This window comes from Mucor mucedo, assembly GCF_025094135.1.
Source record: "Mucor mucedo strain NRRL 3635 chromosome Unknown EV154scaffold_112, whole genome shotgun sequence".
Taxonomy (NCBI): Eukaryota; Fungi; Mucoromycota; class Mucoromycetes; order Mucorales; family Mucoraceae; genus Mucor; species Mucor mucedo.
The window spans coordinates 17,392-43,508 of record NW_026252396.1 but is presented as its reverse complement, the minus strand read 5'-3'; the positions used below and the strand labels follow the sequence as shown (position 1 = coordinate 43,508).

Genomic DNA, 26,117 nt, shown 5'->3' with positions numbered 1-26,117 from the left:
AAAACACTCAACATTTCCAACCTGAAAAAAAAAAATTTCTCTCTCTCTCTTTTTTTTTTTCTTCTTTCTTTTTTTTTCTTCCTCTCTTTTGCTCCATGTCTAATCAAAAAGGTAAGTTTTAATAGTCAACATAAAGAAGCTGTACTAAAACATGAACACAGGAAAGGAAAAAGCCTTTAAAATATCGGTTCCAATTTGTGAAAGTGAAGACGACGATATACCTTTAGCTCAACGTCCCTTATCACGCGTTGAACGTCAGCCTCGTCCCGTCAAGAAACCAATTAAGCAAGAAAGTAGTAGTGAAGACGATGATGATATTCCTTTAGTCAAGCGTAAATTAGCTTCTCCTACTAAATCCATGAAAGAAGAAAGTGATAGTGAGGACGATGTGCCTTTAGTAAGTTCTATTTTATTTCTATCCCCTTATTTTCATTGTCTTTTACTAAACATATTACTCACATAGGCAAAAAAACGACAATTAAAGAAAGTAAGCCCTAAAGCCAGTCCTAAGCCTAAAGCCAGTCCCAAACCAAAGGAAGTCAAGGCCGAACCAATGGATGTGGACACAACCTCTAAAAAACGACCCGCCAGTGCTGCCATTCCTGCCAGTAATAAGCGCGAAAAGAAGGTAAAGAAGGAAGAAGACGACCCTGATCTTTACAAATGGTGGGAAGAAGAGCAACAACCTCAAGAGATTGAACAAGACGACTCTGTTAAATGGACTACATTGCAACACAGCGGTGTACTTTTTCCCCCAGAGTATAAACCTCACGGCGTTAAAATGAGATATAATGGTAAACCCATCTCTCTTTCTCCTGAAGCAGAAGAAGTTGCCTCTTTCTTTGCTGCTCTTTTAGAAACTGACCATGGTCGTAATCCTGTCTTTCAAAAGAACTTTTTTGACGACTGGCAGACTGTCCTGAAGAAAGATCCCAGGGTAACTTTAACATGTTTTTTTATACTGACATTTGCATTCTAAACTCCTTCTTTCAGAATCCTGAAATTACTTCATTTGAAAAGTGTGATTTCTCACCCATCCATGCCATGTTTGAAAGTGAAAAGGAAAAGAAGAAACTTTTAACCAGGGAGGAAAAAGCCGTAAGTTTTATTTTAAACTTTCTATTGGTTGCCTCAACTTAATTATTGTATTCTCATAGGCTATTAAAGCAGAAAGAGAAAAGCTTGAGGCAAAATATCTTTATGCCATGGTCGACGGCCGTAAAGAAAAGGTGGGTAATTTCCGAATTGAACCTCCAGGTTTGTTTCGTGGTCGAGGCAATCATCCCAAAACAGGTAAGCTCAAGACTCGCGTAGCACCTGAGCAAGTCACTTTGAATTTAGGTGTCGATGCCGTCATTCCCGAACCTCCTCAGGGTCACAAATGGGCTGCCGTCGTACATGACCAAACCGCCACTTGGTTAGCCACCTGGAAAGAAAACGTCAATGGCGCTACTAAATACGTCTTTCTGGCCGCTACTTCTGCCTGGAAGGGTCAAAGTGATATGCAAAAGTTTGAGAAGGCCAGAGAACTGAAAGTATGTCTTTTTTTGTTTGTACTGCACCCATTGACTTCAACCCTTTATTAACTTTATCTTTAGAAATATGTCAAGACCATTCGTGCCAATTATACCAAGGAATTACGTGATAAATTAAGTGAGGTCCGCCAACGTGCAACCGCCATGTATCTCATTGATCGTTTGGCCTTGAGAGCTGGTAATGAAAAGGGTGATGATGTAGCTGATACCGTCGGTTGTTGTTCTCTCCGTCATGAACATATTAAATTGGAACCACCCAACATCTTGCATTTTGATTTCTTGGGTAAAGATTCCATTCGTTATCAAAACACAGTTGAAGTTGACCTTCAAGTGTTCAAGAACATCAAGATCTTTAAGAAACAAGTAGGCGAAGGACACAAGATCTTTGATCGTCTGACTACATCCGATTTGAACAAGTACTTGAATAGTTGTATGAAGGGCTTAACCGCCAAAGTTTTCCGTACCTATAACGCTTCGAATACATTTCAACAGCAAATCGATTTATTAACAAATCCTAATGACTCTGTACCTGACAAACTCTTGTCTTATAATCGTGCGAACCGTGAAGTGGCTGTCTTGTGTAACCATCAAAGATCTGCTTCCAAAACACATGCTCAAATGATTTCTAGGATCAGTGATCGTATTCGAGCTCTCAAGTATGACCGTATGAAGTTGAGAAAGCAATTGTTGGCATTAGACCCTAAATTGAAGAAAAAGCCCGAATATGGAGAACCTGAATCTGATCTGGAAGATGATTGGATTAAGCAACATGAAGAGGAATTGGTCGAGAAAGAAAAGGATAAGATCAAGTCCCGATTTGAGAAACAAAATGAGAAATTGGCTGCAGAAGGTGTGCCAGCCATGACCTTGAAAGATTTGGAAGAGAAGTTGAAGGCTGCTGATGAGCTTGCTGTTCGTTTAAAGAAGGAACGTAAGCTTGCCAAGATTGAACCTCCTGCAAAGGCTAGCGTTGAAAAGTTAATCGCCAGTATCGAAAAGATCGATACTCGTATCTATGCTACTAAAAATCAAGCTACAGATAAAGAAGAGAATAAGGAAGTCGCTCTTGGTACCTCCAAATTGAATTACATTGATCCTCGCATTACCGTCGCTTGGTGTAAACGAAATGATGTACCTATGGAGAAGGTCTTCAGTAAAACTTTAGTAGATAAATTTAGATGGGCTCAAAACATACCAACAGACTGGGTAAGCTTCTCTTTTCATTCTTTTAAACGCGTACATACTAACCTATTTTTAATACATAGAAATTCTAAGGGAAGCCCAAAACCTTTTTTTTTCTTTTTTTTTCTTTCCACTTAATAAAAAAAAATGCTCATAATACATTTTTGACTCATAGAGAGGGCTATGTCCATCATACTACTGAGTGAATGTGTGGGAAAAGGTCCCCATAAGTGCTTTAACGTGGTTTTAACCAGGACCTTAAGTTGTTCAGGACTTTTAACATTTATTTTTTATTTGCAATGACATAGTTTCAAAAATTATATATATATATATATATTTACTTGATGCATCATAGTGGGACTAACATTTTTGGCAGGAAATTTAAGTTCTTGTAGTCGCTATTAAAGTTAATATAATCATGGAGTTGGCCTTTCTCGATCTCTGCAACTACAAATTTTTCGCCGTAAAAGAAAACAATCGCCGTCTCCTTATTACATAGGATGGTGGTTTTTCGTATTCTGCGACGATCTTTAACTCTTGAAGCTCCATTTCCATGAAAAACATTTACAGTCACTTCTTTAAAACTGTGATATCTACTTGTGAAATGGTAATAAGCTTCGGTTCCATCCGTGTACTTCATGTGAATCCAACAGTAAGCTTTACGAAGATCCATATAAAATCGTTTCAAGCCTTTTAAAGACGTAGTATCAATTGGCCCCGTTATTTCACCCGACATCCTATATTTGGTTCCAGATAAGCACAACAGTTCAATATGTGGCAAATAATGATTGATTCGTTCCATTGTTCTTCTTGGCGGAATGCATCCTTCAATAACTAAAACTGTAAGCCTTTCTATTACATCTTGTGAATCGTGGAAATCATTTTCTCGGTTTTGGTTTCGGCGAAGTTGAAGTCGAATTTGTTCAGGACCCCTACACAAATTAATGAAAGTATAACTCTGCAGTTTCGAACAATTGACCAATGCATACTCCAGAAACATATGAGTCAATTCTGAGTCAGGTTCTGCGATATAAATTGTTAAACTGTTAAAAATCTCGGGTCCGATAATAGAGGATGTGACATCAGGTAAAGCAATTATGATCGTACGTGTCCCATTAATGTTTTGACGATAGTAATCACATCTTTTTAAGCCATATTCAAATAGCAAAGGATCATTTATGATGCTTCTATATCCATATATGGCTGCACACGTTGTATCGCATCCTCTAAATGCGTTAAACATCGTAAAATGGTCCGTCATATTTGATCGAGTGTAACGACTTTGTTGAAAATCATAAATTTTAAAATATATAATAGCATTGTTCATAGTAGCCATACGTCTCATGAGTTTCAAAGCATTATCCATGCCAACAATGCGTACCCATTCATTCAGCTCCATATCAATTAACAAGTAGAGATTTTGCAATCGATTAGAAATGCTTGTTGCTATGTCTATGATCTGTTTCCCCGATGTTTCAGGTACGCCAAGAGTTAAACTTTCTACGGTGATGCACTGTGTGTTCTTAGTGGCATTGTGCAGAGTGACATTTCTCGGAGGGGTAATGATTTGAGGAAGACTAGTCTGGATAAAATTGTCTTGAGGGTCAACATTACCATCCCGAAAAAGAAGGTCTATCGGAGGACGTATATTACCAACAAGACGATTCGGAACGAAATCGCCTAGATATAAATGACGGAAATATGAGTTTGTGCCAATTTTAAGTGCCAGTAAATTTGGAAAGGCTCCCAGAAGATCGGATAGCATTGGAAATTGATTTTGACGAAAACGCAAACTCAAGTTTTTTAATGCTGTAAAATGGCTCAAAACAGTCAGTGTTGGGTAAGCCTGAGGGCCAAAAGAAGTTGAATGCGTCCAAGATTCAATCCTGAGATTTACAATGCTGGTACGATACTTGAAACATACGGGGAAATAAAATTTTGAAAAGGCGGGTGAAATGGTTTGAATATGATTTAGACACTTTATCGAGTCAGACTCCAGGATAAATTTCAGATAAATATCACCAGAAGATAATGATAAATCCAATGTTTGAAGATTAGGCATGTATTCCAAAAGTTTTATGAATTGTTGCCGAGTAAACATGTATTCTTCTCCAGTTGTTCGAGAGGCATCAAATGGCCTCTCTTTTATCTTGAGTGTTTTAACGTTACCGCAATATTTAAAGTACTTTTGCCCTTTAGATGTTTCATCTAAATCCTGCTTCACAATATCATGACCATCGTGCAAATACAATTCTTGAAACAAACTTGTTAATGCTGGTTGATTCCAACTCTTGCAGACACAACTGCACTGAACAATAGTTTTTCTTTCTGTATAACTGAATATCTCGAGTAAAACTTCGTAAGGTAGTGTAGCTGGTGACATTTGAAGTCAAACTGTAAAAAAAACAGAATCTTAAAAAAAAAGGGCAATGGGTATTATGCGTGCTTTAAAAAACATTTATGCAGCTAAAAAAAAATGAAAAAGCTGTCTAATTTATCAACTGTGTTTTCAATAATCATTCTTACACCATGACAAGAAGGCAGCGATATAACTTTTGAATAATATTATTACTACCATTCTACATTACTATACTTAGAATAGAAAGGTTTCTATCATTTACAGGCTAAGATAAGATGTACTAGGGTAATAGTAAAACTAATCAGGTATTTAAAAGGCCAGTGTTAGTTGTCAAAATGCAACTGTTTGTATGTAAGGCATAGTGATGGCTGATATTGGTGGTTATAGACATAGACAGCTTGAGCGATGGTCTTTTTATCAGATTGATAAAATATCTGAAGTACTTCAAAGGGTATTGTGGGAGTGTGTATGTTAGGCGCAAAGAGTACTGATACTATCACGTATTGAAGCGTAAAAAGGCTCTTGATGTTGTTTAATGAAATATACAGTGTGCATTGTAGCCCATTAAACTTGTCTATCTTTCGTGATTACTCATGCTGTTTACTTGCATTATTTATTTTTATTTTTGCCAGATTGTATACATATATGATACTATAATATTAGTTATTTTCCGTTTCATAGGAGTTTGACTAAAAGATGATAAATGTGTATAATCCAGGTAAATTGCCCAACTCTATCAACAAACCGTTCAATATCAAAACAACTGAATTATTAGTTATTTACCTACAGTTTGCTCTTCGTTTACAAAGAAAATTCGAAACCGTTCGGTTTCGAAAATATCGACTTTACTACGGAAATGTAATAATCATCCTTCATACTGTACTCTCTGGAGCACATCTATACTTCATATTATTGTCGATTGTAGCATTGCTGTCTTTAGCTTGTGTAGTTGCTGGTGTATTTACGCACCACTCTTCCATTTTTATCATCATATATTCTCTCTTTTGTCAATCAGTAACACAAAACGTCGTTCTACAGAAGACGAACTATCAATTGTACTGAGAGTGTTCGAGTGGTTTATAGCTCTCCTTTGGTATAAGCCTAATTCACGCTAAAGCAATTCAATCCATAAATATCGTGTGTATACAATGATAAAAAAAAAGATGAAAAAGACATGAAAAACATCTTCTTCACCCTCAAACTCGATATGTCTTTTATTTGAATAATAGATCAGTTTCTAATGGAATGAAGGCTGGGATTACCTCTAATTTTTTTTTTGTGTGTGTGCGATATATGACGGAAATAATGTGTATGGATTAAAACGATAGAAAATTTATACAATTCTGGGAGCAAGGGAAACAGCCTTCATCCAGTTCTTCATTCTTAATTCAGCAGAAACAACACCCAATACACGAGTACCGAGAGGTTCCTTCTTCAAGTTTAATAAGATACAAGCATTGTCGTCGAAACGAATGGTACGACCGTCAGGACGAGACATTTCTTTCTTTGTACGAACAACAAGAGCATGACGGACATCACCCTTCTTTACTTTTTGTGCGGCAGCTTGAGTACCGGCAATGCTAGGGTTAATGGGTCTAGCACGCTTTACAACACAAACAATTTCATCACCTACCATTTGCAATGGAAATTAGTTAACCCCTTGTCAAATTTTTTTTTTTTCATGTTTTATATCTCCCCCAGTGTTATTTTACCAGCTCTGGCGAAACGAGCACCGCTCAAGACTTGAATACATTCGGCAAGAATAGCTCCAGAGTTGTCAATGACATTAAGTGTACCCTTCAATCCAATCATTTTATAAAGTTTTTTTTTTATATATAAGAGAGAGAAAATATCCAAAAAAGAAAAACCCTTGTGGGTGTGCATTCCAAAAAGTCACACAAAACTGTCCCCCAGCCTATTCAGGACTCCGTCTCGGCTGCAAAAAAAAAATCGTTTTCTCTTTTGTTCTTATTGACATGTCACATTTTGCACTCATTGTTGCTGCCACTGAAGAATTAGGTATTGGTGTATTAAACAACTTGCCATGGCGTATTCCTAAAGACATGGCTTTCTTTAAACACGCTACCACTGTTATACCCAAGGATTCGCAAGGACAAAATGCCGTGATTATGGGAAGAGTGACCTGGGAATCCATTCCTCCCAAGTTTCGCCCTCTTGATAATCGCTTCAATATCGTTGTATCTCGTAACACTTCCTACGACTTGTGAGTTTTGTTTTATATGAGAAGGAACATACGTTTGCTAACTTATACGAAAAAGAAAGCTGGCTAAAGCTGAAAATACGATTCTTGTGGATTCTTTAGAAAAAGCGTTTGAAGCAGTGGATCCTATTCAGCACCCAAGAACGTTTGTGATTGGAGGAGCACAAATGTACAACTTAGCTATTCAGCATGCCAACTGCTCTCATATTTTATTAACCCGAATCAAGTCCAAGATTGACTGTGATACATTTTTCCCCAAGATCAATGAAGATCAATTTCGTTTAGCTAGTCATCAAGAATTAGAAAACTATGTTCAACAAACCGTTCCTGAAGGAATTCAAAAGCACAAGGAATTAGAATATGAATTCACTTTATATTTAAAAAAATAAGCAGTTTTTATTTCAGGCTGGCAATACTATCACCAATGGTGTTTAATAAAATAGGGGCATACCGTTTTGCAATCACCGATAGTAATGCAATAGCCACTGGAGGGCCCGCGTATTCAAAAAACCAAGTCAATCTGGAAGGTTTAATCTTCTTGACCATATTTCGCACCTGTATTTCCAATTGCTGAATGTCGCTTGAATTATCTAGAACTATATCGGCCTTTTCTACTTTCTCCGACATGGGCATTTGTGATTTCATGCGTTGAATTGCTTGTTCCTCTGTCAAATTATCTCGTTTTCTCAATCTCTGCAATTGCAATATATCAGAGCTACTAAGCATTAATAGACTTGAATTTGCATCTGATTATTATAAAAACATACCAAAATACTACCACCGTAGTTCCCATAAACCTATCCAATTTACTCTCAATTAATAAGGGTACGTCAAAAATAACAATGTCTGCTCCTCTTAGCCAATACAGGAAGGCCTGCTTGGCCATTTCCCAACGCACATACGGGTGGGTGCAGTGGTTTAATATTTTACGTTTCTCGGGATCTTGAAAAATGATCTGGCCCAGCTTTGGTCGATCAAGGTATCCATCGGGTAAAAACACTTCATCACCAAAGTGTTGTCGAATCAATTGGTTGGCCTTTCTTCCGGGTTCAACAATCTCTCGTGCAATCTTGTCAGCATCGATAATGGGTAAGCCTTGTTCGGTTAAAAGACGCGATACAGTGGATTTACCTAAACATAAAATAGCTTAGTCTATTGTCCTACGACAGTGTCTTTGCGTGTAAATACCTGTAGCTATGCCTCCTGTTAATCCAATGAGTTTCATTTTGTTATGAAAAGAAAGGAAAAGAAAAAAGTTCGGTGTCCGAATACACACACTCTCTCTGTGAGGCATAATTATCACAAGAAATTCTTGTTATGGCGCAGACAAAAAGTCGGTGGAAAAAAAAAAATCACAGTGGTTCGGCCCGAATAAAGTCCAACCCAGTAATTTATTATGGTTAAATCGCAACCCTTTCTTTTTCTTAAATATTATACACAATGAGTCAACAACCTAGTTACTTCATGGCAGCACTTTGTACAGCAGGGTAACTAGTGTCCCACATGTTTGTCATTAAGTCGACACTGACATTTTCAATGGTTAGAGGTATTGCTGGATATGTTCGTACGCGATCTTTACCGTCATTAGTCGCAGGTGTAGGTGTAGGTGTTTTATACGGTATAGCTGCCTCAAATATTCAAGGAAAAGGAAAATATGGTCAAGAGACCGCCATAGCAGCCTCCGTTATCATGGCCAGCAGTATGGTACCTAAGGCTATTAAAACTAGTAAAGCTTTTCCTGTCACCATGGCTCTTTGCTCTGTAGCCACTGGGGCCTATTATACCAAAAAGATGGTCGAGCAATGGTGAATAAAAGGGGTGATTCCTCTTCTTTTTTTTAAAAATGTACATGATTATTATTTTTTTATTTTTATTTTTTACACATTCTCTTCTCTGGTAGCTGGGGTGAATGCGACAGCACCTTTAGGACCAACCACGGCATAACATGATGGGAAACCGTCTGTAGACTTTTGAGCATATCCGGGATGTTTCTTTTTAGTGTAATCGATAAATTCAGATTCAGGCACACTGGGGAAAATTGAAGATTGCTCAAATAATTGAGCTGCTGAATCATTGGCAGCAGCTAAAGCGTTCATCCTATATCTTTGGTTAAGCCAATTTTTTTTTGTCATTCCTATCATTATCATCAACTTACAATCTGGACTTTTCAAAACGAGGTTGAACACGGGAAGTCAAATAGAAATCACCTGGACCCTTTAATTTAACAAAATCCTACGCAATAAAACTATTAGACAATTTTTCCTTTCACTCTTTTTAATGTCTTACAGGTGCACCCATCAAATAATTACGCATGGCCTTGGCAAGCGTGTCTACGTACTGTAATTTTGGTTGAAGAGAAGGACTATCGACGATATTTCGAATCACTTCATATTGTCTTAACTTGGATCGGGGAGAAGGTACGACAGGATGAGCAGGGTGAAGTCTGGAAGGGTTGGTGCGTTTATCCCACATAATCAAATTACGAGGATTGGCTTGATATTCTTCACCAGCAGCAAGTGAGATACGATACAAACCTCCATAATGACTGATAGCCAATGTACCAGGTCCACTTACCGTATGAACCAACTTATTGACCAATCCCTAATTATTATTATTTTCAGAATCATGTCAATCCTCCATTTTTGTATGTATATATGTACAAATATTTATATAATCCCATTGCTTACAACGCTGTCCTTGTTGAGTCCTAAATCAAAGGTGACCTTTTCTGTCTTTGCTAAAAATGCATCGCGTCTCAAAATATATTTGGCAGTGGTTTTAAGTGGGATGGTGGTGATTTCTCCCAAAGTTTGAGGGGCCAATAAGATATCGCCTGCTGCGTTCTTTGTATAATACTACCGTGAAAAATAGACTGAACATCAGTGATAAGTCGGTCATAATGGAGTGTGTTCTTCTTACTTTTTGATAGAACATGGCATCGCCTACAATTCTTCTGCCAAGTGCTTTCACTGTGGTCGTATCCAAAGCTAACTTAGAACCGACTCGGGTGGATGATCCCAAAGCAGAGCCTGTAATGGCGGTGATTTCTGAATCGGGTGGTAACTATCAACAAACAAAAATTAAATATTCTATCCCAAAGACAATGATAATTCAAGCTAACCTTGACTAATAATGCAGATCCTATTATAAAATAACAGTGTGTTAATATAATTTGATACTGTGAATAAATAAAACTATTTACCAACGCCAGAAGATACAACTTCAAAAATAGGATCGTTTTGAATTTCCGTGTCGATATCTACATGTGTATATGTTTTAGCTTTTTGCTTCAAAAACTCTTTCATAAAGAAAACACTTGCCTTTTCCCACTTCAGAAATGGTGTTGGTAGGACCATTTACTACATGTTGAAAGGATTTTAAAGAACGGTCAATGGTCTCTTTCTTTTGCTGTTGGTCGAAAGCAAGTCCAACATAACCGCGTTGCAAAGGTTTAGAATTAACTAATACACGTCTATACATTATTAAAAAAGTAACCCACTAAAAAAAAAATGAAAGAGAACAACGAGTTTTTCAACCCCGGGGTAAAAATTTAAAAAGAATGAAATCACGATGCAGTCAAGTTGAAATTGTCGGTAACTCAATTGTGTTGATCATCATCTTTACGTACAAGTTGCCTGTTGTCTGCTTATCTTGTACCTTACAGCTTACATCAGCAATTTAAAGTAATTTGAAACATATCCTAAAAGATGTCCTGCTAATATTTCGCGTGACAGTTTTTAACTCTGTCACTCAACACTGACATGCATCTTATCTGTGCTATAATACTAATAACGAATACTGATTATCAATCTGCTGTTTCAGAACGCATATAACCCACATATGCAAACTAAACAACAGTCGAAATTAAAGATTTTACTTAGCAATATCGTCTTAATGAAAATCAACAAAAAGAAAACGCCAGACTTACTTTTTTCTTAAAGGAGTGTTAAAAGATTTTAAGATAGCCAAGAAGAGGAAGAAAGAGGTGTCATGGAATGCGCATCTATACGCTGAAGCTTAGTCATAGAGATAAGGGTGCAATCAATTGTATAGCAAGACTAATTATCGATACCTGGCTAATCGAATCCTTACAAGAAAAATAAGAAATAAAAAAGCATATCTGCATTTATTCTTTAAACTAGCGAAAGTAACTCTTCAGAGATTTTAATTTGCTCATAAATCATGGATCAGTTCGTATACTTATGCCATCCGCATCAAATTTCAGCAATTTTACGAAGAAGCTTAACTGTAGCCATGTATGTCAAATATTAAGAGTTACGAATTAGGTTATTTCTCAGACCATTGATCTGTTGATCTGTTGATAATAAAACAACTCAATATTGAAATGTATCAGTTACTTGAAAACAACTTGTGTCAGAAAGGCGGTTACAAAGTGTCAAAGTACCTGTTGTCTGTGTAAATCACAAATGTTTAAGAAGACTAAGGACCTTCTCTACCACTGGCAACCGAGTCCAAAACAGGGCTGCATCAGGTTTAGCTCACTTGTTTCTTAACACGACCTCATCTTTCTTCAAAGAGGGTTTTACAAAGCATATAAATACGTTGAGCATTAATTCTAGAACTTTTGGATACATATGCTGATAATTTATATTTTCGACTTATCAGCACACCAGGTTGGTGACGTTACGAACTCCAGTAGAGCCGGCAACTGATTTAGCCGGGTGACTATCCCCAGGTATGTCACACGTGCCAAATTGAGTGAAAGCACTGTTCTGCATCTTTTGAACTCATACGAGCTTGAACAAAATGTCTAATGTAAAGTTAAATACACACTTGTAAATATGAACGTGTACCAATCCTTTTTTCAAAAAAAAAAAAGTAAAAGCTAACACCTTTATCAGCGTCAACAACAACTAGAAACTGTTCGTCAATTAATGGATTTTGCTCATTTGAGGTAAAACCATTATCTATGACGAAACCTTCCTTTACTTAGTCGTTTTGTAATTAGTGAAAAGGACAGCATTAGAATTTTGAAGTCGTGTAATTGGGATCTGCATGTAGCTCTTAACAATGTATACGAACAACAACAGCAACAACAAGCTTCCTTTAAGCCAAGCAAGTGTAATATGCAACACATTGATGCCATGTTTGATAAATACAAAGGTACTTGAAAAAAAAATGGGGGTAATTGTATTCGACATCTCATACTTTATTCATAGATGCACAGAAAAAAGACTTAATAATGGTAGATGGAACCATGCAATTATGTGAGGATCTCGATATCGAACCCACACAACTTGAATTCCTCATGATTTCTCATCAGTTGGGGTCCGACAGAATGGGTGAATTTTCGCGTGATGGATTTAAAAAGGGTTGTATCGAATTACAAGCAGATACGGTCGAAAAGTTAAAATTCGCACTAGAGACCACCTTGAAGGAGCAATATCAAACAGACGCAGGATTTAGAAAGATCTACAGTTACGCATTTTTACTGGGTAGACAAACAGGCCAAAAGAGTTTATGTAAGTTTTTTTTTTTTTGTGTGTTCTATTCAGGTAGAATGTTGGCTAAATGTTGGGATGTTAGCATTAGAAGCTGCTACAGAGCTTTGGAGATTATTGTTGACAGATAGATTCAGTTTGTTGGATCAATGGATTAAGTTTTTGGAGGTGAGAGAAGGGATATATGAACATGTGTAGATCTATCATGTTGATCTTTTTTCGCTCCCCGTTTTATTTTAGGAAAAGCATGGCAAGGCTATTTCCCGTGATACATGGAACTTGGTAAGTTGAAGAGATAATGTGCACGAATGCATCCTAAAAAAAAATATGCTAGTTCCTTGATTTTGCAAGCCAAAAAGATTTGGATATGAAGACCTATGATTCGGAAGGAGCATGGCCTATTTTGATTGACGAAGTAAGACATGAATTTATTCAGAATAGATGTAGATATTTACTATACTTTATTAGTTTGTAGATTACATGAAGGAGCAATAAAAAAAAAAGAAATACCACAACAGTTACCATCTAAATTATTTCTTTTTTTGGTCTTTGATGGCGTCATAGAGAGACTCTATTTTTACATGTGATGCCCCTGAATCCACTTTGTCAGTAAAAATCTGTCTCTCATCGTGATACGTTTCACTTTCTTTTTAATCAGTTTTTATAGCAATTCTATTTAAAACAAGCCAACAGGTCACCGGGACACACTTTTTATGTGTACAATTTTTGCCAGTGTGATACCCTCCGGAGTTTTTGATGGGTAACATCTTATTATTTGGAAGAGATAAACGTTAAAAACTGATGACAATTGAATGTGACATTGAGATTAACCCCGCATTTTTGGGAGCAGAGAAAAGAGAGAGGACTATCGTCTTGTCACATGCCAAAAGTATCTACATCACATTTCTCTCTTTTAAACGATCGATGGCCATAGTATCTATGATTTTGAGCTGCTTATGGTTGACATAGCAATTATCCTATCTACAATGAAAATGAAATGACGTTTATCAAAGAAAAATGCATTGTAAACAAACACTGTTATACTTCGGATCAACAGATGGGTTACAAAAGGTGGGGAAAAAGAAACCTTTCTTCACATGGGAAATTTTGTTATTATACATTGGCATGTGAAAATTCAGAGTCACTTCTTAATCCGTATCACTTATATAAAGATATGATTTTTATTTCTTTTATCTTTTACTCTTTTTTTCCACACGTAAACATTTTAAAAAAAAAAAAAATTATGTCGGGATCAAAAAATAGATTAGACGCTATCCAGCAGCACATGACACCTGAGCAAAAGCATGCAGTGGCTGTCGAGTAAGTTTCTTTTCTTTATATGTGTATGTCTTGGGTTGTCACTCATCATTCTTTTGACATCATCATAGTCCTGTAGCCAGTATGACAGAAGAACGTGCGAAGGCTGTCTTCAATATTCGGGAATTAACCTACTTATTAGACGGTGGTGAAAAAACTACCTTGGTAAGAAAGAACAAAGAAAACCCCATGTACAGATATAGATAGATTAAAAAAAAACATTTTCTTTATACAGTTGAAGGAACGTTTTATGCAAGATTTTGAAAGAGATCCCTTATTTAAAATGGATGATATTCATGATATTTCAAAAGACGAACTTCGTGAAAGAACCATGGAAAAGGTTTGTTTCATATCAGTCACAATCCACACATTAAAAGCTAACCTTTTTTTTTTTCTGCCTGTCACTTTTTTTTCAGTTCCGTAGTTTGATTCATCATCTTTCTAATGAACCCTTGGATATTTTCAAAAAACGTATGGAGATTGTCAGTTTGATCGATCCCGGTTTCTGGACTCGCTTCGGTGTACATTATGGTTTATTCGTAGGTGCTTTACAAAGTAACGCTACTTCAGGACAATTAGGTTACTGGTTTCAAAAGGGTGCCTTATCTTTGTCTGGCATGGTCGGCTGTTTTGCCATGACTGAACTCGGTCACGGATCCAATGTACCCGGATTGGAAACTACAGCTACCTTTGATGAAGCTTCCGATCAATTTATTATTCATACACCTACTGTTACCGCAACAAAATGGTGGATTGGTGGTGCTGCTCATTCGGCTACTCACTCTGCTGTCTTTGCTCAACTTGTCGTCAAGGGCAAGAACTACGGAACCAAATGTTTCATCGTTCCTCTTCGTGACCCCAAGACCTACAACACTTTACCCGGTATTAATATTGGTGATCTCGGTAAAAAGATGGGTCGTGATGGTATCGATAACGGTTACATTCAATTCACCAACGTCCGTATCCCTCGTGCTTACATGTTGATGAAACATGCTAAAGTCTCTCGTTCCGGTGTTGTTAAGGAGCCCAAGTTACAACAGTTGACTTATGGTGCTCTTCTTCAAGGTCGTGTTGCCATGGTTGTCGATAGTGGTCATACTTCCAAGAAAGCCTTGACAATCGCTATCCGTTATGCCGCTGTACGACGTCAATTCAGCAATTCGAAATCCGACGTCGAAACCAAGTTACTCGACTATCCTATCCACCAACGTCGCTTGATGCCCTTGTTGGCACAGACATTTGCTATGTTGTTTACCGGAAATGAAATGTCTGCCATGTATAACAAGATGATGGGACGTTTAGAGAATGCCAAGAGTGGTGATACTGATTTAGAAGAGGTATTGGAGATGTTGAAGGAAACACATTCAACAAGTGCAGGCTTAAAGGCATTTTGTACTTGGAATTGTTTGAGTACAATTGAAGCATGTAGACAGGCGTGTGGTGGACATGGTTACTCCGCATATACAGGCTTAGCGGGTATGTATCAGGATTTCGCAGTTCAATGTACTTGGGAAGGTGATAATACCATCTTGACATTGCAGTTGGGACGTTACTTGATTGGTAGTTATCGTGAAGCCGTCAAAGGAAAGAAGCTTTCACCTGGCGTGGGTTACTTGAACAACCTTCAACAATTGATTGGAAAGAAATGTAGAGCCGATGCCAATTTATTGGATCCCCAAGTTATTATCGAGGGTTGGCAAGTTGTGTGTGCCAATGTGGTACAAAACGCCGCTTTAGAATTTGAGGATTGTATTAAACGTGGATTAGATATCGACGATGCGTATGAACAATGCTCTCAATCAAGACTTTATGCTGCCAAGATTCACTCTTATGGATACTTGTTCAATCGATTTGTGGATGGTGTTAGTAAAGTCCAAGACAATTTGAAGCATGTCCTGATGGAAGTCTGTCTCTTGTATGGTTTGTACACTGTCGAAGAAAATGCCGGTGCTTTCTTACAGTATGAGTATTTCTCACCCACACAAATGGAACAAATTCGTACCAAGACCAATGAGCTTTGTGCCGCTGTGCGAGAACAAGCCATTCCATTGGTGGATGCGTTTAATTTAACAGATTATATGGTCAATAGTCCATTAGGCCGTGCCGATGGAAATGTGTACGTACATTACTTTGATCAGGTGAAGCGTTCAAACCCTCAAGGACCTCATCCTTATTTCAATCGATTGATCAAGCCCTTGATTGAACGCCAAATTGATAATGATGATGATATCGAGGATGAAGAAGCCGGTTTAGAAGAAGATGAAGAAGAGGACGATGAAGAATAAATAGTACACCCCATACACTTTATATATATAATTTATTAGATAATACACATACCTTTTTTTTTTCTTTCAAATCATTAATCAAGTTATTATGCAACTAGACAAATTTGAGTTGCGGTTGGTCAATGATACAACCATTTCTTTATCAGCGGCATATGTTGTTTTTCACAATTTACAAAAATAAAGACAGCATTGAAACATGGGTATTAAAAAGATTGTTGTTTCCGATAACAAAGCCGCTTTAACAGTACAGCATCTTGTAGGATAGCTATTCCCCAAGCTCGATCGGTGCCAAAATCCCCGTCTCTTTATATTTTCAGATATTTTAGTTTTTGCACCGGATTGACGGTCTGCATGCGTTTTATTTGAGCTCTTGATGTCAAGGACCTTGAACGTCTGAATTGAGTGCTTCTACGCCTGACCTTCTTAACAGGGCACCAGTTTCAATGTCACTTAGCTCTTGTTGTTTCGTATCAAAGAGCAAAAGATAAACAGTATTAAACATTGTTGGTTTACGCGTTCATTTTTAAATTCCCAGTGTGCTAATTTGAGTACTTCTATAAAAACTCTTATATTGTCGGTGAGAATCAGATCCAAAAAAAAAAAAAAAACTTTTTAGAAGGTAAAAACCGTCCCCCTTTAATTATAGGGTAACTTTTATGAAGTGCTTGTAAGTGAGAGCTGTCATCGGTTCAATAGTGGGAACTTTTCGTGTAACTAAAATATTCCAAAGACCCTTTATTTATGGTTACATAAAATTCAGTCTAGTGGCATTAAAGGCATTTGGTGGGATAACGTACAACAGGAATATTAAATAAACCATCAGCATCACAAACTGATACAACGGAATACTCATGTAAGCTATAATTTTAAACCAGGAAGAGAAACCCTTGCTAGTAGTCGATTTTTAATTTTTGCGACTTTTTTTTATCAATGATGTACGCGTTTAGTGTCATCTACGAGTACAACTCAACAAGTACCGATGCTTCCTATACTCATTTCCACTTTTATCTTGTAAAAGACGCAGGATTTAAAACAAAATTGCTCCTTAATAGACTGTAAGACACGTATATCATTATAAATGGAATCTTACCAACCGCTGGTTAATTCCTCTTTGGATATTTCCAGCCAAAAATTGATGTTACATAGGCTGAGCCTTATTTTATCTTGATTGGTTTACTGGTAAAATACCATTTTTTGTATCGATACCGGATTAGTTTCTTTACAATTCAAAGGTCTGTAGTTTGCTTAAGTGGCATGTAATCCAGTACCCGGATCCCAACAATGCAGAAGATGAAGCTAACGGGTAAGAAGTGAGGAATAAATGATAAAATGTACGATGGCGCTTGTGCATCAAAGCTAACTATATGAATGTTATCAATTATTCTACATTAACATACCCCATAAACCTACTGACTTGATATATATTTTTATCAATATGCCAGTACTTTATATTTGGAAACTCGTCTTAGTAAATACACCCGTTCAATGTTAGATCAATAATTTTCTTCTCAGGGATATAAGAATTCAGTAAAATTATGCCATGCGTCACAAAAACGATTAAAATTGATTACTTGCAGTAAAATGATTAGATTCTTTTTTTAAGATTAAAAAACGCTGCTTATGCTTAGCTTTTTAAAGGATGGGGGGAGCCACACAGTGACTCCATCCATATATGGAAAGGCCGGAGTCAAAATTCTGAAAGGAAAAGTAGGTACCACAAGAAATTACAACACCAAAAAAAAAATAGTATAAAGCACTTTCTTTTTTTTTTTTCTAGCTCTTCTTTCTTTACATTAAAAAAAAATTACACATACCTTTTTTTGATTAAATAAAAATGACTGTTACTGATTCTTTCCCTTTGGGCTACTTTTACATTATTTCCAAGTTTAACGGCTTAGCTTTAGACATTGATAAAACCGAGCCCATCGAAGTAAGTTGCTCCCCCTTTTTTTTTTTTTAAGCTGTAATTAAAAACGTGTCTATTGTAGGCTGGTTCTAAGGTTGTTACCGCTGTTAAAATTGAAGACAGACAATTAAGAGATAGTCAACTCTGGATTCACCAAAATGGTATATATTATTTAATCATGCAAAAAATTATTACGAGAGAAACAAAAGAATGCTAACGCTTCAAGGTAAGGTTTCCTTACAAATAAACTCGGTGGTCTTGTTCTCGATATTGGGCGTTCCAAGTCCTTCATGGGTAAATAAATATATTTCATATTTCACAATCAAACCAAGCCATACTCATATCACTTTTAAAAAAAAAGCCATCTTTTCTGGTGAAGAACACGTCTATGTTGACAATATGAAGCACGAAAACGATGTAAGTGAACTTTTTATCATTCGGAACACCAACCGGGGGATGGTAACACATAAATATATAATTTAGGCTAGGGATCAGCGTTTTGGTTACTCCAGTGAACACGGCCATATCTACACCCTCTTTGAGACAAACGATGTTGTGGATATTCGCAAGAAGAAGGAGGAACCTGGAGCTGCTATCATGATTTACCACAAGGCTGAAAATGTCGAGGAAGGTATCAACCAACTCTGGGATCTTCAATTGGCTGATCCTCCACGTGTTCTCGATTCCTCCGACGATGAAGAAGATGATGATAAATGCGCTCGTCTTCGTTCCTGGTTCGGTAACTGGGGTGGTTGGGGTAAGGACGATAAAGAAGCTGTCTTGAAGGAAAAGGAGTTGAAGGCTGCGCATGAAAAGGTCTACGAAAAGAACAAGTCTCATTTAAGGTTAGCCCTTAATTTTTTTTTTCTATTATGCTACTACTGCAAAACGCTAACACACTTTTGTTATTGTTATTACCAGTTATGAAGTCATTGCCGGTGCCGTTGCTGTGCAAGCTGTAAAGATGTACATGGACCAAAAGGAAGAAGCAGGCGAGGATATCCATTTCAAGGGTGCTAAACAAGCTATTGCTGGCTATGCTGCTACTGAAATGGTAAAGATGTTCATGGAACGTGGTACTGATGATGATGATGAGGACGATGATGAAGAGCAAAAGGAAAAGAAGAAATCCGTACTTCAAAACATGGCTGTTTCCGCTGCTCAAAACTACTTTGATATGAAGAAATAAAGCCTATTTGTAATCCTGTTTAATCTTTCTAAATACCACGTCTTGTTAATAGATCACATTAATAATAAAAAAACTATTAGAAGAGTGTCGGACACAAACGCCATTGAATTGTATTTACGACTAATGAAAAACAATTGATGAACGTGGCTTTTTTTCGGTTTCTTTACATTAAAAACAGCTCCATTGATCCTTGACCTATTTTACCCAACAAATCCCTCTATTTTTGTGAGTTTCCGTTTGCTTTGGCTTGTGTCCTGCGAAGTACGACCCTAAACCAATCTTTTTCGGATAATTTTATCAAAGTAGCCTTGAACATGTCAATTTATTAAATTTAAATTTGAAAGTTTATTCTCTCGTAAGACGCAAACGGCTCACGTCTTGTCATTGCGTCTAACCGTCTAAATTATTTTTTTTTTGGCATTCATGGCATAAAAGTAGTTGTTGTATTTCAGGTTTTCAAAATATACATCGAAATCATTCTAATTTACTTCAGTGTTTAAATCTATTTTCAGCGTCATTATGTGTATTTAAGATCTTATTCTTATTGAAAAACCACCAAGTGCGACGAATAAAAATGTTTTTTTTTTTCATCAAGTAGTGACGCTAAGATAAGACTTAAAGCTGTACAGCGTTTTCTTTTCGTAAGTAGAAATATGTTATGGCTATTTGCAGGTCATGGATGGTAATAAGCAGTTGCTATATTGGGTTCAATGTACTAAGTAATATTGATCACTCGTTCTTCATTGTATGTAAAGTCCATTGATCTGCAACAAATAAAGTGGAAATATCGTCATATCGCTTGCCTGGTGTCCTCAAAATCAGTTTCAAATAAAGTTTTTATCTTTGATTCAAAAACGCTATTATCATATACTAAATTTTGAAAACAAAGTAGAAATCAATATATTCTGATCAGAAGAATAGATACTAAATATTGTTTCCCTGAAAGTTAAAAATGTAAGCTAAATACGTATAGTTTAAATAATGAACTTTGGTACGTTCTTAATACACGGTTGGATCCAAACATCGCGTAAATGACTCAATTTAATCATTGTTAGAAAAAAGCTTGCAACGAAGCCTTTGGATATTATCCTTTTCATAAAGCACAATAAAAGCGTGATTATTCCCTTTGACACTCAGACTCAACTTGTTGCTGGTAAACTGATGAACCGGGGGTAAAATTTGACATGAACGGATTTTTTTTTTTTTTTTTTTTCTTTACTTGCAATAATTAAAACCAAAAAAAAAAAAAATGACCACGTCGTTTGCTCAATTATTTCGTCATTCACGACTTGCTACCTATGATCGTGGAATTCAACAAGTGTATACAACACCCATGAAGCAGAAACAAATTGGCAACTGGGGCTTAAAACGTAATTTACCTACCGTGATCCGCACCAAACATCTCACAGTCGGCGCCTTGGATACGTCTGAACATCAAACACCTTGGGAGTCTGGTGAGAGCCAAGTGTTATTTGTCAAGCGTTGGAAGGAAAATTTCCCCAACTCTCACCCACCTGCTCCTCGCTCTGAAGAGATCTTACACAACATTGCCAGTATGACCCCTGCCGAATTCAACCGATTCCTTCGTCATTCACAAAAGAAGGCTGCCGAGTTCCAAGAAGCAGTTGCCAAGAAGGAAATGGTACCTGAACAAGTCTATGATTTCTTATCTGTCAACTTTACCGAAGCCGAAAATGAAAAGATGAATGGCGTGGTTGGCCCCACTTATTCTGAACATCAAGTAGGTTGGGATTACCCCGTACAGGGACGTATTTTGAACGCAGATAGACAAGGATATGTGGTAGGTATTGGTGGTGTTACTGCTACATTACCTAAGCGTAGTGCAATGGGTCTCCGTAACAGTGGTGATCGTAGAGTACGTCCCTTCTACGTGCGTCATGCTGAAATGGATGAACAAGGTAAACCCAAGGTCGAAGTCACAATTCATCCCAAGGGTTCAAGTTCATCTATCCCTCTCTTGAACAACTATGAAAGCTTCGATTCAACAACGTCACCCAACTACGACAACAGAAAGACACAACGTTATAGTAAATCAAATAGAAATAACACAAATATGTCTGCTGATGATATGATGCAAATGAAATCACATCGTCGTCCACAAGGCCCTGAATCCGAGGATAATATCACACCTAACCCTGAACATACGGATTTAATGGCTCGTATTGCGGGTTTATTACAAAATAGCAAACATTAGAGAAAGAAAACGTAATAAAACAAATCATATAAACTGTACATGAGAAACAAATCTGTCTTTCGGGTCCTCTGTACACGCTTACACGCATAAAATTTGGGTCTAGTGCTCCAATGATGTAATGCGTTTTCACGCTGCTTTCTTTTTCTTTTTTTTCTTGTATCCACAACGCACAAAATCTATAAATCACTAACGATGTAACAGTGATACGAGACAAAAATAAAAAAAAGACCGTTGCATAAAATACCATGATGTAGTGGGAAAAAAAATAGTGATAGCTTACATACTAAATTTTTTACTGCTAAAAAGTAAAAAATAAAAATAAAAAAGGCGTTCTCCCCCACCTAAAAAAAAAAAAAATTAAACCCGAGGCATAATCCCTTCTTTCTTTTCTCCAACTTGTTTATAAACAATGACTGACCATTTCAGTAATTCTTTCTGGAGCCCTTCCAATGATCCGATTCCCAACTATAGTCATGGCCTACACGTGCTCCATGACAGACTTTCTAAATCCGTTCTCGAGAATGAAACGATAGCACACTATTTACAAGCACGTATCAACACGGAAAACCAATGTGCACAACTCCTCGCGGGTAATACAACACTAGACCCGCTGATAATAATGAATACTAGCCTAAACAGTGCGTTTGAGATGGTACGTTCAGAGTCCTCCGAGTCCTCTCACTGTCACCATATCCGTGCTGGTCTACTCGCTCAAGATGTGCTAGAACCCCTTCAAAACTTCACTCGCTCCTTTCAAGCTCAACTAAATCAATCCAGAGCCTCCCTCGATAACGCCATCTCTGAATTTCAACATACCGCCCAATCTGCTTTACTCACACGCTCCGTTTATTGGTCCAGGTGCCGTGCCCTGGAACTCGTCTGTCCCGATTACAGACCTCCCGTACCCGCAGGCTTTGAAGAACAAGAGGAGGAAGATGATGATTTTGTAGGCGCAAGAAAACGTTCCAGTTCCGTTACCTCTGAGCTCAATGTCGATACCGGTGGAGTGCGATTAGGTCAATGTACCGTCTTGACCTACAGAGAAGTAGCAAGATCCATGTCTCGTATGCAAAAAATGATTGAAAGTACCGCCAATCATCAACAATCAAGGAAATTCCTGGGGAAACATATCTTTGAATGGGTACGTGATTACATGACTTCGCCACCTACCAGTATACAACTCAATCAGCTAGATCTCACCTTGGATTCAGAAACTCTCGAGATCTGTCAACATTTAGTCGCTCTTAAATTTCTAAGATCCGTCCCCAAGGAAACCGCCGGGTTCGCCTTTGATCGTGACTACGAGATACAACAGAATGTCGTGGAAAGGTATAAACGAAAGACACGAATTAGACATACAGAAGAAGTTCCTCATGAGCAGGACAATACAGAACATACCCTATTGGAAGTACCTTCTTCTTCAAATAATGGTCCTGTAGGTGTTCTGGGAAACATCTTGGGTCGTATGAAGATGGATTCTACTACAAAGGCTCATGTCGAAATGAAGGAAGCAGATACCGTCTATCAAAATAAGATCAAGGCAGTGGATCGTATGCGAAGATCTCTAGAGGAGACTTTAGTAGCTCATTTTAATGATATGGAAGCATTAGAAAAAGAACGTATCGAAAAAATCAAGCATGGTAAGCGCATATATCATTGAAAAAAAAAATTGGCCTATGCTGACAATGTTACTAAACCCTTTTCTTTTTGTTCCTCTCGGGAAAACAGCGTTTATAACGATGGCAAGCGCTTTATCAAATACATTACCCATGTTCAAGGAAACCTATAATCGAATCACATTATTTCAAGAGACGCTAAAAGCAGAACAAGATATCCATTACATTGTTGAACAGTATAGTACAGGTCCATTTTGTCCTAAACCCATGATTTATGAAAACTACTATCACGGTTCGGCTACCAATCAAATCTTTGGTGTACCTTTAGAAGAAGTGGCACAAATCTACGGCTCATACGTGCCTCCTATCGTCCATAAAGGGATTCAGCTTATTGATGCAGGTCTCATAACAGACAAAGGTGATGAAAGTATCTGGTTAGATATCATGCCAGTCAAGGAGATCAATCTCATTTGTGAAAAATTGGATGGACTTGTAGGCAGTCAATTAAAGACGGCCCTGGAAGGATATGATATGCATGTTTTAGCAAACTTGATCCGTGTCTATCTATTGGAATTACCAGAGTGTTTATTAACATTTGATCTATATGATCCTGTCAAACTCTTGTATGCACAGCAAGATACGGCTGGACGTCTTGTGTCTCTCAGTAAACTATTAGCCACACTCCCATCTGCAAACTATCATACATTGAAGGCACTTTCTCATCACTTGTTTAAAATCTTGAAACAACAGAAAGATGAAAAGCTGCTAAACGGATTGATCTCCACATTTTCCTACATTTTACTACGACCGCGCACGTCTTTACCCATCCATAGCCATGACCGACATCCCAAAAGATTGGTACGTGACTTACTGACACAATATCCCGTGATTTTCACCAAGGATGGAAACCGAGCCCAAAAATCCGGTGCATCGCGTAGTTCTATTGTAGCAGATACTTTGATTTTACCACCACGGCAACCCATCTTATTTGATGATCCAGATACCAGCCAACCAAGTACGCCACGCGCCTCAGAGGATGGGCAACTCTCGAAAGAACTCAGTCTACTCATGCTAACCGAGGATGTCTTTACCGACCCAATCAAAAAGCCAACGCCTAATCGATCCAGAGCTTCCACGCGTGGCACCATGGATAACGTGGTATTGGATTCGTTTTTTGATGATTAAAAGTATTTCTTTCTGATGACGTAGTTTAGTTTTTTGAAAAAAAAAAAAAAAAAAATAGCTGTATTTTTTATTTATTTTTTATTCGTTGCTTCTCTTTTTTTTTTTATTGCTTTTGTTAAAGGATCCTTTTTTTTTTCTCTCTTTCTCTTTTGTAAGTAGTGTAAATTAACAAACTCGGGAAGGTTACAATGGTCATTAATGTAGACAATATAGCCAAAAAAACAGTACTTTTATTTTAAAAAAAAACATGGTAAGGATCGATCGATGGGGGAGTAGTATATAAACGCGTGTTATATCCTTTATGATAGAAAGAGCATGAAAAAAAATAAAAATTAATTCTCCCCCGCCTCTCAATTCATAATAGGATTTGCCAGAGAATTGGGTTGTCCGTCATTCCCGTACATACAACAAGGATTATTACTTTAATACGGTAAGTAAAGAATCGCGGTGGGAAGCACCCGTGTCAGGAGGAGGAGGAGGAGGAGGAGGCAGCGGAGGAGCAGAAGATCCCGTCATGACAGATCGAGTGAGAGCCAGTCATTTACTGGTCAAGACACGCGATTCGCGCAGACCTAGTTCATGGCGAGAGGAAAACATCACACGTACCAAGGACGAAGCATTGGCCATCTTGCAAGAATATCAACGTAAAATTGAAGCCGGACAGGAAACCTTATCCGCTCTCGCCACTCATTTCTCAGACTGTTCAAGTGCAAAACGTGGAGGTGATCTCGGTTATTTCGAAAGAGGTCAGATGCAAAAACCCTTTGAAGATGCTACATTTGCTTTGCAAGTTGGTGAATTGAGTAAACCTGTCTGGACTGATAGTGGTGTACATCTTATCTTGAGAACCGCCTAAAAGGGAATAAAATATTTATTAAAAGAGGTTCTTTTTTTATTGTAATAAAAAATTAACTGGCGTGTGGTTATAACTACATGCATATTCCAATGTTCAATTTTTTTTTAACTCTTTTTTTTCAACCTTCAAGAAGACATTGTATTACAAAAAGTAAGGGAATAACAGGATGCTTTAACACAGCATTTGTAAGAAGGAAGGTCACAATTTCTCATCACTATGCAACATGATCTCAGGGCTACTATCTAACCAACCTAAAATTTTACCCTGTCTAAAAAGGCGTAATGAGATCACTTAAATCACCGCAGCACATACTCAATAGAGAATAGCTCAGCTCAGATGTAAGAGGAGATGCCATTCTATGTCTTCTGGGGGGTATGTGGCTAAATGTATACCCGTCTTTTTATGCATCATGACACCCTATCATCACTACTACTAAACACTACTGTTGTCCCATGTTATAAATTCTTATACCCCAAATTATGCAAAGTTTAATCATTCTAAGAATGAATTGTAATTGTGTACTCCGAGAATAGGGCTGCCTTTTAAAACAAATAGAATCTATGAAAGGAAAAAAAAAATAAAAGGCTGCGTGTAATTCATAAAATTACGCTTTGAGGATTTTTAAGTTGAAGTAAAATCCAAATGTACACACACACAAAAAGGTCATGTCATTTTTTTTTTTTTATTTTTATTTGTAATTCATGACAGTAAATGCTGTCTGGGTAACTCTTTTTTTTTTTGAAGATACCGCTTCCGCAACTTGTGATCTTACTATTTTTGGTACATTTA

General features: G+C 37.4%; 12 protein-coding genes across 12 annotated transcripts; 8 read left to right on the top strand and 4 right to left on the bottom strand.

Moving 5' to 3' along the window:
* Positions 1 to 95: 95 nt before the first annotated feature.
* EV154DRAFT_567814 (uncharacterized protein) lies at positions 96 to 2,809 on the top strand (the record flags this gene model as incomplete). The annotated part of the gene is made up of 7 exons (XM_051606039.1): positions 96 to 111; positions 162 to 397; positions 464 to 937; positions 994 to 1,098; positions 1,158 to 1,535; positions 1,599 to 2,741; positions 2,801 to 2,809. 7 exons carry the CDS (start codon positions 96 to 98, stop codon positions 2,807 to 2,809), a joined length of 2,361 nt encoding a protein of 786 aa, XP_051453624.1.
* A 257-nt stretch (positions 2,810 to 3,066) lies between these two features.
* EV154DRAFT_485313 (uncharacterized protein) lies at positions 3,067 to 5,100 on the bottom strand (the record flags this gene model as incomplete). The annotated part of the gene is made up of 1 exon (XM_051598747.1): positions 3,067 to 5,100. One exon carries the CDS (start codon positions 5,098 to 5,100, stop codon positions 3,067 to 3,069), a length of 2,034 nt encoding a protein of 677 aa, XP_051453623.1.
* Positions 5,101 to 6,220: 1,120 nt separating this feature from the next.
* Positions 6,221 to 6,927, bottom strand: EV154DRAFT_521884 (50S ribosomal protein L14). The gene is made up of 2 exons (XM_051602944.1): positions 6,789 to 6,927; positions 6,221 to 6,705 (listed from the first exon to the last, which is right to left on the bottom strand). Exons 1-2 carry the CDS (start codon positions 6,886 to 6,888, stop codon positions 6,410 to 6,412), a joined length of 396 nt encoding a protein of 131 aa, XP_051453622.1. The 5' UTR covers positions 6,889 to 6,927; the 3' UTR covers positions 6,221 to 6,409.
* Positions 6,928 to 7,018: 91 nt separating this feature from the next.
* Positions 7,019 to 7,851, top strand: EV154DRAFT_25311 (dihydrofolate reductase). Its single transcript, XM_051594620.1, has 2 exons — positions 7,019 to 7,300; positions 7,356 to 7,851. Exons 1-2 carry the CDS (start codon positions 7,053 to 7,055, stop codon positions 7,684 to 7,686), a joined length of 579 nt encoding a protein of 192 aa, XP_051453621.1. The 5' UTR covers positions 7,019 to 7,052; the 3' UTR covers positions 7,687 to 7,851.
* EV154DRAFT_427783 (dephospho-CoA kinase) lies at positions 7,694 to 8,522 on the bottom strand (the record flags this gene model as incomplete). The annotated part of the gene is made up of 3 exons (XM_051596375.1): positions 7,694 to 8,012; positions 8,065 to 8,428; positions 8,486 to 8,522. 3 exons carry the CDS (start codon positions 8,520 to 8,522, stop codon positions 7,694 to 7,696), a joined length of 720 nt encoding a protein of 239 aa, XP_051453620.1.
* A 188-nt stretch (positions 8,523 to 8,710) lies between these two features.
* EV154DRAFT_521882 (transmembrane proteins 14C-domain-containing protein) lies at positions 8,711 to 9,605 on the top strand. The gene is made up of 2 exons (XM_051602943.1): positions 8,711 to 8,784; positions 8,842 to 9,605. The coding sequence occupies exons 1-2, from the start codon at positions 8,738 to 8,740 to the stop codon at positions 9,104 to 9,106; spliced, it is 312 nt and encodes a 103-aa protein (XP_051453619.1). The 5' UTR covers positions 8,711 to 8,737; the 3' UTR covers positions 9,107 to 9,605.
* Positions 9,175 to 10,653, bottom strand: EV154DRAFT_539823 (mitochondrial biogenesis AIM24-domain-containing protein; the record flags this gene model as incomplete). Its single annotated transcript, XM_051604376.1, has 7 exons — positions 9,175 to 9,394; positions 9,453 to 9,529; positions 9,584 to 9,898; positions 9,985 to 10,152; positions 10,217 to 10,360; positions 10,500 to 10,556; positions 10,612 to 10,653. The coding sequence occupies 7 exons, from the start codon at positions 10,651 to 10,653 to the stop codon at positions 9,175 to 9,177; spliced, it is 1,023 nt and encodes a 340-aa protein (XP_051453618.1).
* A 3,305-nt stretch (positions 10,654 to 13,958) lies between these two features.
* EV154DRAFT_605780 (acyl-CoA dehydrogenase/oxidase C-terminal) lies at positions 13,959 to 16,792 on the top strand. Its single transcript, XM_051607494.1, has 4 exons — positions 13,959 to 14,079; positions 14,148 to 14,241; positions 14,312 to 14,416; positions 14,493 to 16,792. The coding sequence occupies exons 1-4, from the start codon at positions 14,003 to 14,005 to the stop codon at positions 16,359 to 16,361; spliced, it is 2,145 nt and encodes a 714-aa protein (XP_051453617.1). The 5' UTR covers positions 13,959 to 14,002; the 3' UTR covers positions 16,362 to 16,792.
* A 1,366-nt stretch (positions 16,793 to 18,158) lies between these two features.
* EV154DRAFT_521870 (uncharacterized protein) lies at positions 18,159 to 19,775 on the top strand. The gene is made up of 6 exons (XM_051602942.1): positions 18,159 to 18,291; positions 18,350 to 18,428; positions 18,499 to 18,561; positions 18,629 to 18,684; positions 18,751 to 19,112; positions 19,189 to 19,775. The coding sequence occupies exons 1-6, from the start codon at positions 18,196 to 18,198 to the stop codon at positions 19,454 to 19,456; spliced, it is 924 nt and encodes a 307-aa protein (XP_051453616.1). The 5' UTR covers positions 18,159 to 18,195; the 3' UTR covers positions 19,457 to 19,775.
* A 906-nt stretch (positions 19,776 to 20,681) lies between these two features.
* EV154DRAFT_521869 (uncharacterized protein) lies at positions 20,682 to 21,763 on the top strand. The gene has a single exon (XM_051602941.1). It carries the CDS (start codon positions 20,706 to 20,708, stop codon positions 21,669 to 21,671), a length of 966 nt encoding a protein of 321 aa, XP_051453615.1. The 5' UTR covers positions 20,682 to 20,705; the 3' UTR covers positions 21,672 to 21,763.
* Positions 21,764 to 21,956: 193 nt separating this feature from the next.
* EV154DRAFT_554807 (uncharacterized protein) lies at positions 21,957 to 24,545 on the top strand. Its single transcript, XM_051605232.1, has 2 exons — positions 21,957 to 23,311; positions 23,400 to 24,545. The coding sequence occupies exons 1-2, from the start codon at positions 22,081 to 22,083 to the stop codon at positions 24,470 to 24,472; spliced, it is 2,304 nt and encodes a 767-aa protein (XP_051453614.1). The 5' UTR covers positions 21,957 to 22,080; the 3' UTR covers positions 24,473 to 24,545.
* Positions 24,546 to 24,566: 21 nt separating this feature from the next.
* On the top strand, positions 24,567 to 25,425 carry EV154DRAFT_521864 (peptidyl-prolyl cis-trans isomerase pin1). The gene is made up of 3 exons (XM_051602940.1): positions 24,567 to 24,623; positions 24,686 to 24,722; positions 24,837 to 25,425. Exons 2-3 carry the CDS (start codon positions 24,720 to 24,722, stop codon positions 25,326 to 25,328), a joined length of 495 nt encoding a protein of 164 aa, XP_051453613.1. The 5' UTR covers positions 24,567 to 24,623; positions 24,686 to 24,719; the 3' UTR covers positions 25,329 to 25,425.
* The last annotated feature ends 692 nt before the right edge of the window (positions 25,426 to 26,117 follow it).

Coding starts and splice junctions, on each gene's coding strand:
- EV154DRAFT_521884 (XM_051602944.1), bottom strand. CDS start 6,888: ATGATTGGATTGAAGGGTACACTTAATGTCATTGACAACTCTGGAGCT. Junction 6,706..6,788: donor TGCTCGTTTCGCCAGAGCTG/GTAAAATAACAC, acceptor TGCAAATGGTAG/GTGATGAAATTGTTTGTGTT.
- EV154DRAFT_25311 (XM_051594620.1), top strand. CDS start 7,053: ATGTCACATTTTGCACTCATTGTTGCTGCCACTGAAGAATTAGGTATT. Junction 7,301..7,355: donor CGTAACACTTCCTACGACTT/GTGAGTTTTGTT, acceptor TATACGAAAAAG/AAAGCTGGCTAAAGCTGAAA.
- EV154DRAFT_521882 (XM_051602943.1), top strand. CDS start 8,738: ATGAGTCAACAACCTAGTTACTTCATGGCAGCACTTTGTACAGCAGG. Junction 8,785..8,841: donor GCAGCACTTTGTACAGCAGG/GTAACTAGTGTC, acceptor TTCAATGGTTAG/AGGTATTGCTGGATATGTTC.
- EV154DRAFT_605780 (XM_051607494.1), top strand. CDS start 14,003: ATGTCGGGATCAAAAAATAGATTAGACGCTATCCAGCAGCACATGACA. Junction 14,080..14,147: donor AAGCATGCAGTGGCTGTCGA/GTAAGTTTCTTT, acceptor ACATCATCATAG/TCCTGTAGCCAGTATGACAG. Junction 14,417..14,492: donor GTGAAAGAACCATGGAAAAG/GTTTGTTTCATA, acceptor CTTTTTTTTCAG/TTCCGTAGTTTGATTCATCA.
- EV154DRAFT_521870 (XM_051602942.1), top strand. CDS start 18,196: ATGACTGTTACTGATTCTTTCCCTTTGGGCTACTTTTACATTATTTCC. Junction 18,429..18,498: donor ACTCTGGATTCACCAAAATG/GTATATATTATT, acceptor CTTCAAGGTAAG/GTTTCCTTACAAATAAACTC. Junction 19,113..19,188: donor AAGAACAAGTCTCATTTAAG/GTTAGCCCTTAA, acceptor TGTTATTACCAG/TTATGAAGTCATTGCCGGTG.
- EV154DRAFT_521869 (XM_051602941.1), top strand. CDS start 20,706: ATGACCACGTCGTTTGCTCAATTATTTCGTCATTCACGACTTGCTACC.
- EV154DRAFT_554807 (XM_051605232.1), top strand. CDS start 22,081: ATGACTGACCATTTCAGTAATTCTTTCTGGAGCCCTTCCAATGATCCG. Junction 23,312..23,399: donor TATCGAAAAAATCAAGCATG/GTAAGCGCATAT, acceptor TCGGGAAAACAG/CGTTTATAACGATGGCAAGC.